Below are 15,073 nucleotides of genomic sequence, written 5' to 3' on the forward strand. Positions count from 1 at the left end.
TCAGCTAACATTGTGCACATGTGCCCAACTATTTTAGAGCCCTGATCAAAACACAGAAGAGACTGTACAGAGAAACAGTGTTACAGGCATCTCAATCAAATGACTTTCTTGATAAAGGGATACAAAGCAGCTCAACATACAGCACAATATGACAACTAACAGAGTATTCACTGATTAAGAATAACAGAGGAATTTTATGAGATTGAAAATAAAGCTTCCAGTTGCATTAAAAATAAAAAGCCAAGCTCTCCTCACTGAGATTGTGGTTTGCACATGTCTTACCTTGTCCTCTGTAGCAGGTGGTTCTCTCTCCTGGTGCTGCTTTTCAATGCTCTCCTTCAGGCACTGGCAAACCCTCCTCTTCTGCTTTTCCGAAGAAGATTCCAAACTTAATAAGCAATCCGACTTCTACCAAGAAAAACACAGAAAGCACAGGTTACTACCAGCACCACACAAAGCACACTGGCTTTTTTCTTCTACTTGTGGTTTGGTTGCCAGAGGAGGAGAAGTTAGTGAAGCCTCTGCTTTAATACAGGGTCATAGTCCCGAGTGCTTTCCTCTTATCAGAGTGTGAAAAGGAAAGCACTCTGAACAAGGTTGCCCAAACAAAAAGGGAACTGTCTTGGTTTAGAATAGGATATGGTGTTGGCCGCCCTACACAAGTAGAACTAAATGTCAGTACAAACGCAAAAAATCAGAATTATCTTTAGAACATAAAAATAGGGTTGTAACAGGGGAAGCACGCGCTCAGCAAATTAAAGTAAAAAGGAGAAAAACAAACATTCTTCCTCATCTGTATTGAAACACAGTTTTTCCTTTAGAATATTAAAACTATGCAAGAGAACTCCCAATACACAATGCATTTTAACAGCAATCTGAAAGAAATCTATTAATACCCCACTAATCATTTCTCCTTGTCACAGTTTAACTGAAACACTTAAAACATGCACAACCCATTACTTTTCTTTTTTCCAGGGCATCAGGTTTTATTAATGAATTCACTGAATGTAAAGTCAATATACCCAAACAAATACCTGCTATATGTGCCGCTTAGAAGTGTCCCAGCCTGTGAAAATCAGTAAATACTAATGCGAAAACATTCTCAGCAGTCAGGCCTAGATAGAAACAACTTCCCTTTTCATAAGTGTATTGATTGAGAAAGAGTTCCAACACAAACATGACAAACTGACAATCTGAAAAATGAAAGGTCATTACAGCAGCAAGTATTTACTCAGGCTTACAGCACTTCCTTTTTCATAGACCAGCACTTGAAGGTAAATTCCTGTTTTGCTGAAGCACAACACAGATACCATCTCCGCTTAACTGCACTTCTCACTCAGTGGTAGTAATGCTCAACAAAAAATCGTTCTTTAACACAACTTAATACATACAAGTCAGAGTAGCACCCCCTCGCGCCCTGCATGCAAGCCATAGTAGCACCCCCTCGTGCCCTGCATGCAAGCCACAGTAGCACCCCCTCGCGCCCTGCATGCAAGCCACAGTAGCACCCCCTCGCGCCCTGCATGCAAGCCACAGTAGCACCCCCTCGCGCCCTGCATGCAAGCCACAGTAGCACCCCCTCGCGCCCTGCATGCAAGCCATAGTAGCACCCCCTCGCGCCCTGCATGCAAGCCACAGTAGCACCCCCTCGCGCCCTGCATGCAAGCCACAGTAGCACCCCCTCGCGCCCTGCATGCAAGCCACAGTAGCACCCCCTCGCGCCCTGCATGCAAGCCACAGTAGCACCCCCTCGCGCCCTGCATGCAAGCCACAGTAGCACCCCCTCACGCCCTGCATGCAAGCCACAGTAGCACCCCCTCACGCCCTGCATGCAAGCCATAGTAGCACCCCCTCGCGCCCTGCATGCAAGCCATAGTAGCACCCCCTCGCGCCCTGCATGCAAGCCATAGTAGCACCCCCTCGCGCCCTGCATGCAAGCCACAGTAGCACCCCCTCGCGCCCTGCATGCAAGCCATAGTAGCACCCCCTCACGCCCCCCCCACCCCCCACTCCCCCCCACCCCCCCAGGCCTTAAAGTATATGACTTTCAAGAGTGCGTTTTACACAGGTTTTAATAAGAAAAAGGCAAATATTGCAGTCGTGTCTGTCTCTTTGGTGAGCAGCCGAGTGAAGGATGACTGGATTTGTTATTAAAAAAAAAAAACAATCAAGTTTCTCCTGGTTTACAAGCAGCACATCACCTGCTCAAACCAGAACACCAGCTGGGCAATCTCAATGTCTGCAGACAGCTGCTGTCAGGGTACAGTTTAACACTCACTCACATTCTCTTTACGTTGTCATTTACAATCCTAGTGTACCGACAGCAACGTGTGCCATCGCACGAGGATAACTGCCAAGCCAAGATCACATTCTTACTTCTTGCTTACAAAACTTCACTCGTCATTGATTTGTCACAGCCGAGTTTATGAAAGTAGTCTTTCGATGATGATGGAAGGCATTTTGTTTCAATATATGTACACATGGCAAGACAATCTCCATTTAACATAATATAAAATAGGCCTACATCATTTTGTTGTCTGGCTGCAGCACTAAAAGCATTCTGACCTTTTCATGCAAAATGTACGATTACTGCGTCAGTTTATAAGAAACCAATGGAGATCCCGACTGGTAAAGCACTGTTACTATGGCAACATGCTTCAGGGGCACTGCTTTACCTGCTGACGAAGAAGACTGACACTGCTTCTATATATTCAGCATGAACACGGTGGGTGGAGCGGACAGACTCTCTGTACTGCTCACATGTTGAACAGCAATCGTATCCTCTCCAGCACAGAACCTGCTGTAGCAACCTGTCAGTCACCTTTTAATATTACAGACATGGTGCAAAAACAAGATCAGATCACACTACTTGCACATTTCCGATAGCCTCACAATTGTCTGCAGGGGAAATTAAGTTTTTCATTGTTTGAAGGTAGAGTATGTGCACCTTCCAGGGTCAGGAGATCTCTTCCAGGGTCAGAAGATTTCCTTTGTGACCACCTGTGTTGGCGACAACACAGTGAGTGGTTGAATGGGTCTCGTTTCCTCTGCCAGAGCTGTTGTGGGGGTTTTTTTTGGATTGTTTTTTTAATATCAACAGAAATAATAAAAAAGCCAGTGTTCTTTTTTGAAAGAATGGAATTTATGGAGTTCAATTGCAATTTGATTTCTTGGTCTGGATCTAGGGTTGCCACCTGGCCCCATAATTCCGGAACACTTTGGGACAGGACATGGTTTTTAAGTTGCCCTTAAACTGAAAGCAATAAACACGTGAATTGAGCACTAAGCACTTGCTGAATTTATACTGCTTCTTAATTATCCAAATCATTGTGATAATACAAAGCTTACAAAATAAAAAAAGCATCTTGAATAAACATGTATGTAGGTTTATTCAAAATTTTTATTTTGTACAAAATTATATTTCAGTTCTCAATATTTAAAAGATGCTATTTATATCCTATTAATTAGTAATATATAGCCCTAATTTACATTGACTCTCCCAATTAAATAGCAACACTGATCCAGTGTTCACGCTGTCTGGTGTCAGGAATAGTGAACAACTGCTCAGTATTAATGATTTCAGTGGGAGAAGGTGATATACTATTAGAAACTATAAAGAAACTTTAAAATATATATTTTTAAAACTATTAATAAAATAAATAAATATTGATGATGTACTTATTTATTTATTTCATTTGTTAAAAGCTATTATTGTATTGTCATGCTGCCGCAAGATAATTAATCACCAGAATTAATTTAGCAAAGGTTTAGGGCTCAATTCACATGTTAATTTCCTTCAGTTTAAAGGCAACTTCAAAATCCTGTTCTGTCTCACAGTGTTCTGGAATTATGGGGCCAGGTGGCAACCCTATCTGGATCCAAGTCCTTGTCGGCTATGATGTCAATTTGAACAAACCAACCTAGAGGTTTTCTTTCAATCTAAACCTTTCCAAGGTTCAATCTTGCTTTCTCGTTGTGAAGTCCTAGAAGCCATGCTGGCAAACATTTGCTCCATTTAAACTGAACTGGGTCTCCACTATTAACTCACAAATATCACCATCTGTTTCATCAACTGTAAAGCTTAAGCAGCACAGCTTGAAAATTGATTTGTATTGCCAAGCTGCCCTTCTACATTTTGGTTGAGAAAAAAAGCTACCATACTATTTTTAGATTAACCAGAGACACAAATCTAAGCGACGTACTTATATTTTTATTCACAAGAAAAAGCGTATCATATATCATGCTATAATCATGCTATATTAGCACATTAAAATAAATAATTTTTTCCATGAATTATTGTACACAATATAAATGTGTTATCCAAAAAGGAATGTGTAGCAACCATGGAAAACTATGGTAAATGCATAGTATAACTGTAGCAGGGTCGCAGCAAGAAAGAGACACAGAGGCAAGGAAGCTGCAGTATAAGCGCTAAAGTGCATGTTTAATAAATAAACTAAAACACAGGAACAAATAAACAGACACACTGGCCAAAAACAAAAACTGCACAAAACTGCTGTCAGGCTGGGCACTCACCTTCACTGAACATATCTAAACAAACAGCAACACACACAAACAGAAATTATAAATATAGAGACAGATTAAAACCTCACCAAACTCCCTCTCCCAGACACAGGATTTCTGCCTGCTTTGTGGCCACTCCCCAATTAGCACCAGTCTGCACTAAATGGAGACTGGCCAAACCTGGCCTTGCCACAGAATGATTTAAAAGCTTTCTCCTCTAAATACTCATTGCAGGTGTGAGGAATAAATGTGCAAACATATTTAAAGAGGCTGCATAAAGTCAGATCGATAAGAAAGTCATTCAAAGGATAGGAGATGCCACAAAAATGCCTGCAGTGTGAAACCCAGAGCAGACAGTGAACCATTTATCTGAATCACCATATCCTTCAAGTTAAAATATATCCCAAGGGAGATGATTAATGCTATGTTTTAATTAGACAAAGCACCATCACTCTTGCACTGATGAGATGTGATCTCACAGGATCAGTCTTGTTAATGGAATTTTGGACACTTTACTGTGAGCTAATCCTGCTTCTATGACAGATAATAGTAAATAAAGTTAAGTACCGATCAAGAAAAAGCATGAAAACAGTATCTGCCTTGTGCTTGCAGCTTGTGCACTTTAGTACCTTTAGTTTTATTTTAGGAATTAAGAATTGCCGGGAGTGTGGGTCAATAACTACTGTGCTTGGTTTCAAATTATAAAGGTTTCTGTGCCTTCAAATCAGAAAATGAAAGAAATAAACTGTCATAGAAAATGGCATGTTCTGGACCTGTCCAGCTGCACAAAGCTGGAGTGGTAAGCCATGTGTTGCTATCGCTCCGTTTGCTCTGCAGAAATACTAGCAGTGACTGAGGTGTGGAGGCGGTAGCTGTTCTTGCACAGTTCACTCACAGATATTAAAAGCCTGTTACAGTATCGTTTACAGGTCAAAATGCAAATTGTTCATTTTCAGAAGCCCTGGATGTCAATGCCACTGAAACAGTGATACAATTAGTAATTCCTTTTAATTTATCAATCATTCTTTTCCTTTTTTATTTCACACAAAGTTTTTTTTTTTTTTTTTTATGTTATTTGCAACACATCTTCCACTTTCCCAACATAAACAGCAATGTGTCGCAACATGAGCCTGCTGATTAGGACAACCTCTTCAACGGCCTGCATTGGTGAGGTCAGGAGTGTGCAGTGACCTTGCAGCCTGCACTGGTGAGGTCAGGAGAGTGGGGTGACCATGCAGCTTGCACTGGTGACGTCAGGAGATTGGGGTGACCATGCAGCCTGTGCTGGTGAGGTCAGGAGAGTGGGGTGACCATGCAGCCTGTGCTGGTGAGGTCAGGAGAGTGTGGTGACTATGCAGCTTGCACTGGTGAGGTCAGGAGAGTGGGGTGACCATGCAGCCTGCGCTGGAGAGGTCGAGAGTGGGGTGACCATGCAGCCTGTACTGGTGAATAGGGCATGTTAACATGGAACTCCTTTCACAAAACATTAAGATACAATGGAAATATTTAATTTACCCCAGCTTAAAACTTATAATATCAGAAAGCTTTCATCACAATTTGGGTATCTGTTAGTGTACTGAAAAAGAACTAAGAAAATACTTACTTTTACTTGAATGTGCAAGAAACATATAATTCAACAATGTTAATACAGTATGTCAAGGGCTCTTCGTTCTCATTTTTTTAAAATTTTGTTACCTGATGTCCTTTTAAAAATTATATTGAGCCGACTCTGTTTCTTAATTAGACTCTTGGAAAAGCGGTGATTTAGTTTGCTCTCCCTTGAGACTATGATTGTTAAAAAAAAGGCAGCTCCTTATTTTTAATTCAAACCGAACCAATAAACGAGTTCAGTTAAATTGCTTTTCCCGGATTAAAATCTTAACGACTCGTTGAATATTACAAACTGTTCTGCAAATAATACTTTCCTATTAATTAAAATTTAATTAAATCAACTTAACTTCACTCGCTGTTTGCATTCTGTTTGAATTAAAAATAAGGAGATGCCTTTTTTATATTCTCAAATGAAACAGAATCATTGTCTCAGTCAAGTTATGGGAGAAAAAATTAAAGTGCACTTGTTTCACAATCAACACTTTCACAAGCGCTTAACTGAATGGACTCGGCAAAAAAAAAAAAAGGGATAACACGTGATCAAAAATAAAAACCTTAAAAACGAAGAGCCCTAAATATGTCTACTATCCTGTAGGGAAATGTCACTATCTTCATAATGTTACATTTTCATAATGAAAAGGTCCAGGCATTTCCTTTGTGAAGACCAAGTTGTAAAGTTAAGCCTCAGAATTGCAGAAGGTCTTATTTATTTATTTATTTTATAATTATTTTTTAATTGTTTTTTAAGTCAAAAACAATACAATAAAGGTCCCGTCCCGTCCCCCCTACAGTGAAAAAAAAAAAAAAAAAAAAAAGTGTCTTCTTTACTAAAACAGCTTCTCAACCATTACATCTTTCTTGCTTTCTGGGTCGCAGATTTTAATTGTGCTAATTCACATTTACCCCCTGCTTATTCATCCGTAACACTACATTATACTGTACATTTCTGCATTTAACCTGCATGGTTATCCACTATACACAAAATGCATACATAGACCTACCCCCCCCCTCCTTCTTTATATATATATATATATATATATATATATATATATATATATATATATATATATATATATATATATATATATATATATATATATATATATAGATATATATAGATATATATATAGATATATATATATATATATAGATATATATATAGACACACACAAATATACATATTGCAGAAGGTCTTATTAAAAGGTCAAGTTAAATCCCACAAGTGCTACGCATCAGATAGTTCTGCAACTTCCTCAGGATGCTCTGACAGTTTTAATTCCTCTTTGCTGTTGTTGTAATGCTGTCAGCTCACTACCAAATCCTTCAAGAACAGAACATTCTTCACTACACTTTATTAAATCACTTCATCTGCCAATTACTCTACAACAGCTAAACGTGAAGCACTTCTTTCACACGCTTTGTAACACTCGGTCAAACGTTAACTAAAACTTGAATGAACCTTTACAAATCATTCTGCCTTATCTCAATATGGAGTTTTTTTCAAACACATCACTCCCCTAAGGTCCAAATATAACACCTGAACAAAGCCCGCTGCTCCATTTTTTTTAGTGACACTGTGACTGCGTGCAATTCTGTTTATAAGCAAGTTTCATTATATAACCCAATCAGATGTCATAAAAACAAGTATGCATGTCTGACTGCCAAGACATTGTATCTGCTTAACAGGACAATTAACAACAGAACAGAATAGCCTAACATTAAGAAAAAATGCATTTAGTTAGTTTGCAAAAAATAGAACCAGTTTTTATTCTACTTAGCTAGTCGTGGTATAAGTGTATCGGTGCAGGCTACAATAGTAGCAGTAGTTGCAAACTAGTTTTTAAAGAGTATAATTGGACACTCGGCTCCTACAGTGTTCTCTGTGAAAACAGGTAAAAGGCTGTGAAGCTGGAGGAGTCAGGTATCAGGAACAGTAGAGCATGCAATCATTCTCATCTAGCTGGAGGAGTCAGGTATCAGGAACAGTAGAGCATGCAATCATTCTCATCTAGCTGGAGGAGTCAGGTATCAGGAACAGTAGAGCATGCAATCATTCTCATCTAGCTGGAGGAGTCAGGTATGAGGAGCGGTAGAGCATGCAATCATTCTTATCTATAGAATTAGTAGTGCTCATCATTTTCATAAAAGATTAATTCTCAAACTGAACACAGTTGGAATTCAAGGAAACAAATGTACATGGATTAGGGAGTGGTTAACATGTAGAAAACAGAAAGTACTGATTAGAGGAAAAACCTCAGAATGGAGTGAAGTAACCAGTGGAGTATCACAGGGATCAGTATTAGGTCCTCTGCTATTCCTAATCTACAATGATATAGATTCTGGTATAGTAAGCAAACTTGTTAAACTCGCAGACAACACAAAAATAGGAGGAGTGGCAAACACTGTTGCAGCAGCAAAGGTCATTCAAAATGATCTAGACAAGATTCAGAACTGGGCAGACACATGGCAAATGACATTTAATAGAGAAAAGTGTAAGGTACTGCACGCAGGAAATAAAAATGTACATTATAAATATCATATGGGAGATATTGAAATTGGAGAAGGAATCTATGAAAAAGACCTAGGAGTTTTTGTTGACTCAGAAATGTCTTCATCTAGGCAATGTGGGGAAGCTATAAAAAAGGCTAACAAGATGCTCGGATACATTGTGAAAAGTGTTGAATTTAAATCAAGGGAAGTAATGTTAAACCTGTACAATGCATTAGTAAGACCTCATCTTGAATATTGTGTGCAGTTCTGGTCACCTCGCTATAAAAAAGATATTGCTGCTCTAAAAAAGAGTGCAAAGAAAAACGACCAGAATTATTCTGGGTTTAAAAGGCATGTCATATGCAGACAGGCTAAAATAATTTAATCTATTCAGTCTTGGACAAAGAAGATTACGCGGCGACCTAATTCAAGCATTCAAAATTCTAAAAGGTATTGACATTGTTGACCCAATGGACTTTTTCGACCTGAAAAAAGAAACAAGGACCAGGGGTCACAAATGGAGATTAAATTAATTAAAGAAATCTCGTCAATTTTAACTGCCCAGCAAAAGGACTTAAACTTAAGATTTCCTAAGGATGTACATTGTGGCATGATGTCCACAGAAAACAAGACTGGTAAAGTCTGGATCAAAAGGGTAACTCCCTTTACATCACATATTTTGATTATAGATTTGCTTAAAAGTTGAAATGAACATTGAAAAACATTTCAACAATCTGATTCTAGTTATAAGGTATTTGTTAAACGTTTTATATATATATATATATATATATATATATATATATATATATATATATATATATATATATATATATATATATATATAAACATGTTTTGGTCATGCAATGTTCTAGTTACTTGCCTAACCTCTCTGCAGCTCATACTTATTTGCATTCAGGTATTGCTAGACTGTACAGGTCAGCAAAGGCATTTGAGGGAATATTCACCATATTGTGTTGTCAGAATGCAGAGCTATTCTTGACAAATCTACATATTTTTTGTTCAACACTTCAGGCACAAGAGGATATTAATTCTCTGGAGATCAATAGTCCTGGCACATATGCACTTAGACAAGTTAAACTATTTAAGTAACTTTCTAAGCTCACTGTATGCCAGACTCAGGCTGGGACCAAATCAAAACTTTGACAACCCGCTAATCGCACTTAAGAAAACTATTTAATACTGTTTTCTTTTTTTGTTTGTTTATTTCTTCTACTCATAGAATGAAAACGCTATTAAATAAATTTTTGCTAAGTGCGATTAGCAGGTTGTCAAAGTTTTGATTTGGTCCCAGCCTGGGTGTGAAACCAAAGACCACTGTTCCCTGTGACCGAAGAATTGACAATCCTTGTTGCTAACTTGCAGGTGGAATCTAATAGAGACTGACAGAGGAATATCTGATGCACAATAACAACCAAGCCCCTGACTGCAGGTGTGTGTGAGCTGTACCGGTTGAAACAGTGGCACTTCTGAACGTCCAGTCTACAGTATGTACATGGATACACACAAAGGGCTCAATTTACTAAACCTAGCAACACTCTTAAACCCTGCATAAGACACAGAACCTGAAAAAGGACTCGTCACAAACTGATGCAAGACTTGCTTGCAGTCATGCCCATATTGCATCAGAAAATAGGTACAGAGCTCCTTATACAGTGAGTGAGGGGATCATGGATGAGAATCGGATCTCCAATGGCTGCGATTATGAAAATAAATGTTATTGAAGATTTCATTTTTTTTGGCCCTGTTATGCTATTATGTGTTATTAAGTATTATGTCCAGAAATTCTGAAAATCAGGTTTTATTTGCCCCTGCCTTGAACAGATTTGCTGTGAGCTTGTAACAGACAATGATTCTGTCCACAAAGTAGACATCTGCTGATGGGGTCTGACTCAATAACTTATGAACAGACACGTTCTCCATCGGTAGAGACAGGGAATGGCTGGTGGAATACACTGCCATTCCTGATTGAGTGCACTGATGAGTCTGTCATGCTGCTCCAGGGCTATGGATGGAAAGCGGGTTTCCAGCGCTTCCTACACATGCACAATTGCATACAGTTCTGCACACTGAGTACTGTATATACTCACATTGCGAGGAAACTAAAAAGATCAAGAATCGCCTCATTCTCACTGAATTTCTAACTTCTGAAAGGCTGCAGGAAAATGTTATTTACACACACACTTCATCTGCTAACTCTCTCTAAATTCAATCTCAGCACAACCGTTCCTTGGACGGTGGCATACATGAATCAATGTTAGGCAAGATTAAAAAATGTTTTTCAGAAAAACTTTTTTCAGATTTCAAGTGAATAGATAGATAAACGTATTATTTAATAGTGTCAGCTAGTGTACATTGAAATTGCACTTCTCATAAATACTTTATCCATAAATGAAATACTCTGTTTTGATAAATTTTTTTTTCAATTATATAAAATATCTTATTTTAGAAGTCTCCTCAATGCTGTTATAAAATATCTTGGTTTATTTTTAGAAATCTCCTCAATGCTGCCTATAAAAAATTCTCATGACTCCTGTAAACTACTCTGCTCTCTTTGGCTGCTGCATCAAACCCGGTCAAGTGAAAACTGAATCTCTGGTTCCTGTAAAACAACTTAGATAAAGCTGAACGTTTGGGGGGTTAAACGGTGGGCAGACTGTCTAAGAGATGCACATAGGGATCCCATAGTTTAGTATTATGAAGCACAGTTCTCTTTTACCAATATTCAAGTTTTATTCAATTTTGTGGTCCTGAAGCTCTCATTACAAGTCAAATCCATCAGATCCTCGTGGTTAAACTGACTTGTAAATTACTGAATGTATCAGAACCAATTAGAAATGTTTTTGATTAATCATGCTTATAATATTTATTGGACAGCCCTGGTCTCAAGTAAACAAGTGAATCAAAACCCACAGTTCATTCCATAACACCACACCCACACATAGGGGAATTACAATGTGCAAAGGAGGAGGGCACCCAGATCACTGGCTCGCTGGGTATTACTTCAGGAAACCCTCTGGTGTCGACTATTGCAACAGCCGTCTTAAAAAAAATAATACATACTTCAGAAGGGTAGCAAGCTCAACAAATGCCTTTAGTCTAGGTGTTTCTTTTTTTTTTTGGTTAGCATAAAGAAGTTCTTTACAAGCAAATTATCTGACCAGAAAATACAGCTGCCCGACAGTACATTCTATAATCGTTACAGCTGTTTTGCTAATATACCATGGCCAGATATTACGTGGGCCACAAAGTAAAAAAACGAATACAAAATAAAACACAGTTTTGGCTTGCAAAAGCAAAATTGCATTCCCATAAGAGTAAAGAACGTAAACTAAACAAATTTACTGAGCGGTTTGGACATGGGAATTGAATTTATTGCAGGGCAATCTATAAATAATTACTCAGCACAGCAGTAAATCCAGGCAATGTATTATCCTTTTCATAAACCTCCATGATTTATCAAACCTTGCATCCCAACCTTGGCATATTTCAAGGAAGTGAATTTTGGGAATGACACAAAGCACCTTTATAAGCAGCTGGATAGAGGCTACACAGTGACTGACTATGAAGTCACAAACCATAGACTCTGCAGTGTCTAAAACGCAGGCATGTGCAAATCAAATTGTTCAGCATGATCTAGAAGTTTTCATTGTCATTAGAAAAAGAAAACACACCACTCACCTTACTGGTCTGGTTTCTAAGAAAAAATATCGATCACTGGAATATACTTGGCTTTTTTTGTTCTGTGGTCCATTTCTACTATTTTAGCAACCTGAATCAAAACAATGCAGCACTGACTTTGCCCCACCCCCTACTGTACAGTACAGGCCACAGAAAAGCCAGTACAGACGCACTGATAGGCTGATTAAAATATTGTCATTTCAATAGTAAACAAGGACGTTAATCGCTTTGGAGAATTTTATTTTGTAAATGTTATTTGTGGGCGTTTTTTGTTTGTTTGTTTTTTGCTTAGGTGCAATTCACACAGGACAGTGCAGGAATAAAAATGGGCTATCTACAGAAGGAAGCTCAGCTCTGTGTTTGCCAGTGAAGAACAACTTTCATGCAATGCTCTTTTCCCTCGCATGCTGCTTTTATTTTCTGATGCCTTCAAAGGTTTTTCCACTCTTTCAGCCTCTAAGACTCTTGCTTACATATATTGAACAAGTACAGCCTGTGGTTCGGAGCCTAAATGTTTGCACTTCATGTCGCGAATACCAATGAAACACCACACATTGTGGAAACAGTTTCAAGCTTCTAGATGTAACGACCCACATACTGTGCCACCCAGGGACAGGGAGTGAGTGTGCAGACAGGCCACATGACAGAAACAGAAAGACTTCTAGGCAACACCTCATCCCCAGAGTCACAATAATACTGCTGTTTACTTCATGAGAACATAACCAAACTGACTCTCTTCTGGATCAAAACTAAATTGTCTAATTGTGTTTATAATTTTCAACAATTTAATTTGTAGAAATAATTTGAAAAGTACAACAAAATTGTTTCAACATATTGTTCCATCTATACATCATAAACACATGACCTCGATATGGCAGCCCTACTAGATCTCAAAGGGAAAGGTCATTGTCACCAACACATTTAGCATGCAGTGTTTATAATCTGGCAGCGTTGCAAATATAAAGTCATAAGTGGTTTCAGATAAGAGCCTCTGGCAGAGTGGAACAGTGGAATGTAAAAGATCTGCCACAATGTCATGTACAAACTTAACCTAGACAATGAAAGAGCACAGTGTCCAGAGCTTAAAGCCATTATAAAAGAGCTCATGAACTTACCTCTGTGACGTTGATGAGGTAAAACTTCAGATCATTGGAGGAATCTGCACAACGAAATGAAAAAATGGGAAATTACATTAAAATAAAAATAGCATCTGAGAGTACAAACTGCATAAGTGTTCTGAGAACTCAGCTTTAGCATCAATCCCTCAGCATGCCTGCGAGTATTCTGAGAGCTGCAGCAAGCTTACATTATCTATCCACTTTCAATGAGATAGGAGCAATAAGCTGCTGGTAGAAAACGCAAGACACCGTGTCAGGGAAAGAGCCAGCATCTGATTAAAGGCACAGGCAGGCCTTTGGGAGAAAGGAATGCAAGTAGAAAAAACAGAGATGTGCTGTGGAAAAACAGAGAGACATGCTGTGGAAAAAGAGAGACATGCTGTGGAAAACAGAGACACGCTGTGAAAAAACAGAGACATGCTGTGAAAAAGAGAGAGACATGCTATGGAAAAACAGAGAGACATGCTGTGGAAAAACAGAGACATGCTGTGGAAAAACAGAGACATGCTGTGGAAAAACAGAGACATGCTGTGGAAAAACAGAGACATGCTGTGGAAAAACAGAGACATGCTGTGGAAAAACAGAGACATGCTGTGGAAAAACAGAGACATGCTGTGGAAAAACAGAGACATGCTGTGGAAAAACAGAGACATGCTGTGGAAAAACAGAGACATGCTGTGGAAAAACAGAGACATGCTGTGGAAAAACAGAGACATGCTGTGGAAAAACAGAAACTACACACACAGACGTCGAGGAAATTCGTTTGTGTGTGTCTGCAGCTCCTTTAAGCAAACCAGCAACACACTAACCCTATGCAACAGAAGCAATGATACTGTGCTTGGGATACATTCTGCTTATAGCACATATTATTTATCTATTATTATTATTATGGGTCAATCTTTTGGCATAGTTTGCACCACAGCAAGCTAACCAATAGTATCATTACACATATAACTATTACTCTGACTAGTTTCAAACCCACACCTTATGGGTGTGGAATAGCAACTCAATGTACGTCTTAATCAATTCTAATTTCTACAGTTCATTTTGTATTGGTGTAAATGCTGAGAAGTTGCATTTGTAGAAAATTTTGCCCTGAGAGTAAAGCCAAATAAATCTGTCCTTTTTGCCCTAGAACACGACCCTCCCTCTCACTCATTGTACACATTACCAACAGTTAACAGATGGTCCACACCTCTAGCACTTCATAAGTGATGCAGTTATAATAATAATTATAGAATTAAGAAAATACAAAGATGAAAAGGTACTGTCTTCAAGGGCTTTTTCTTTCCCCGGCTGACTGAATAAAGAGACCAATCATTTCACACTCGGTTACTTTCCTCAGAGCTGAAGCGGATGTGTATGCAATTAGCCTCAGAATACACATGCTGGAAAAAAAATGTAATTCATGTGTTGAACAATTAGTTTTTTTTTCTTTGCTGAATTAGACTGCGCAGCGCTGAACCGATTTGCAGCTCAAGCCTCATGCAGCACAGTAAAAACGCCTCCTGAAAAAACAACAGCGGCCTGTCAAAGCCTTGCCAAGTTTATTTAAGTATGTTTTAATTCATGGAGATCCCTAATCTTTTCAATAATTTAAACACCAATGTCTTCATTCGGAGTTAATGCTC

At 38.7% G+C, this 15,073-nt stretch overlaps 1 protein-coding gene across 3 annotated transcripts in view; it reads right to left on the minus strand.

Annotated features, from left to right (window-relative positions):
* The window catches only part of LOC121303545 (regulator of G-protein signaling 3-like), a 148,856-nt gene that overhangs the window by 80,170 nt on the left and 53,613 nt on the right, over positions 1-15,073 (minus strand). For 2 of the 3 annotated variants that reach the window (XM_041234300.1, XM_041234301.1), the window contains 2 exons: positions 13,440-13,483; positions 283-408 (listed from right to left, as the gene is read on the minus strand). In XM_041234300.1, coding sequence (XP_041090234.1) covers positions 283-408; positions 13,440-13,483 — 170 coding nt within the window. Of the gene's footprint in view, positions 1-282; positions 409-1,034; positions 1,093-13,439; positions 13,484-15,073 lie in introns of those variants that run through there. The other variant, XM_041234302.1, reaches the window with a different exon arrangement.

This window comes from Polyodon spathula, chromosome 33, assembly GCF_017654505.1.
Source record: "Polyodon spathula isolate WHYD16114869_AA chromosome 33, ASM1765450v1, whole genome shotgun sequence".
NCBI lineage: Eukaryota > Metazoa > Chordata > Actinopteri > Acipenseriformes > Polyodontidae > Polyodon > Polyodon spathula.